We start from the raw sequence: 1,738 nt of genomic DNA, 5'->3' as shown, positions 1-1,738 counted from the left end.
AGGTAATTTAAGTTTACGCTGATTGGTAGATGCAAAGGCATAAAGAGTATATATATATAAATACATAAATACTGAACGTTACTCTGAGTACCTGAGTGAAACAGAATCAAAATGAGGAACACTATTCTTGCTTTGGTTCTCGTCGCGTGTATGGTGTCTTTGACATCGGGTAAGTTTTTATTTACTTTTTAAAAGTAATTTTTAATTCTGTGTAGGTATAAATACATCAAGCTTGGCTTTGAAACTTAGTTTGATACGTAACTACTAAAAAGGATTGGATGTTCGTGGCCATTTTAATACTATCTGTATATATATATTAGCAAAACATTCAAATTTCAAAGCAAAATATTAGAAAATATTATTTAGCAAATACTGGTTAATATCTTAATAATAATGTCGAAAGTCAGCTTTGATGGTCCACCTACTTCCCTGAATACTATGGTTCATACGGATATATAGGCAAAAACATTCAAACAAAGAATATCTCTTGTCAGCAAGTTTATGATGTTACAATGAAATTTACATAGCCCCTTTAAATGACAAAATACCTATTTTTTGATAACCAGATATTTACTAAAAAAATTAAGATATGTTTTGCTATAGTTAAAAAAATCTATCATTTCTAATTTATTAAACAAATTTACACAAAGTTACACAAATGTATGAAATATCTTTAAATATGAAGTCATGTACTCCTTTTGTCTACGTTTTGAAAAGTAGCAAGGTATTGTTATACGTGTTATTATATAATTGTGTATTTGTATAGCTCGGACTCCTCCTTATCATGGAAAATGCTACTACTGGAAAAGATGTAGCATCTGGAGGCCATGCGGCTGGGGAAAATATTGCGACTTTAGATATGGCCATCATGGTTACTGCTGTAGTCAATGTGAGTTTTATCCATGTATTCATTGTTTGGTTATCTTTCTAATCTGGAAATTGATTTTGCAAATTGAAATAGATAATTGATTTAAGCACATTAAAAATGCATACATGCATGAAGGAACTAAGTCATAAACTACTATTAAGATGTGAATGACAACTCAAATGACAATCTTATTTTATCTATAATTTCAGATCATGGCGGACACGGCCATGGCTACGATGGCTACGGTGGCAATGGAGGTTATGGTTATGACGGCTATGGTCATCATGTTGGTCGTTATTAATGAAATGGTTAATCTGTCAACTATTTGGATATACAAACAAAGTTACAATGAAAACAACACTTGGCTTAGGTTAATCTTCTCTTCTTTTAAAAGAAAAGTTTCGTATTTGTAAAGTAAATTATTTCATTATTAAATATTGATGCAATGTTTCTTGTTCTTTTATTCCTACCAATCAAATTATGTAGCTATAGAAAGTGATCATATAGATAAGATTTAATAGACTAAAAGAAAATTCAAAATTAACTACATGTTCTGTTTTACACAATGCCGCATAAGCTGAAAGTTTATGTAATCGAACAGTAATAATCCCGCTCGAGAGTCTAAAATGTAATTTTCATGACGCAAATTAGGTCGTAATTAAAACCATTAATGGATAAACCGTATATAAATGTGCCTGAGAAAAGCATGATTTTCATATAGTGTCCAAAATAGTAATTGATATTACCTAGAAAATAACTATTCTATGGCTTCGAAAATCCCTGTGTGGATAATCATTCAATTATACTTTCTTTCTTAGGGAAATTTGAATAGAAAATAGGCGGGGCTATTTTGTAATACGTTTACATAAA

The 1,738-nt window shown here is 30.3% G+C and overlaps 1 protein-coding gene across 1 annotated transcript; it reads left to right on the top strand.

Moving 5' to 3' along the window:
* The first annotated feature begins 61 nt into the window (after positions 1 to 61).
* LOC128170137 (glycine-rich protein 3-like) lies at positions 62 to 1,385 on the top strand. Its single transcript, XM_052836093.1, has 3 exons — positions 62 to 169; positions 767 to 889; positions 1,078 to 1,385. The coding sequence occupies exons 1-3, from the start codon at positions 112 to 114 to the stop codon at positions 1,167 to 1,169; spliced, it is 273 nt and encodes a 90-aa protein (XP_052692053.1). The 5' UTR covers positions 62 to 111; the 3' UTR covers positions 1,170 to 1,385.
* The last annotated feature ends 353 nt before the right edge of the window (positions 1,386 to 1,738 follow it).

The sequence above is a fragment of the Crassostrea angulata genome, chromosome 1 (assembly GCF_025612915.1).
Source record: "Crassostrea angulata isolate pt1a10 chromosome 1, ASM2561291v2, whole genome shotgun sequence".
Lineage (NCBI taxonomy): Eukaryota > Metazoa > Mollusca > Bivalvia > Ostreida > Ostreidae > Magallana > Magallana angulata.
Note: the sequence above shows the minus strand (reverse complement) of the source record. Positions and strands in the feature narration are given on the sequence as shown.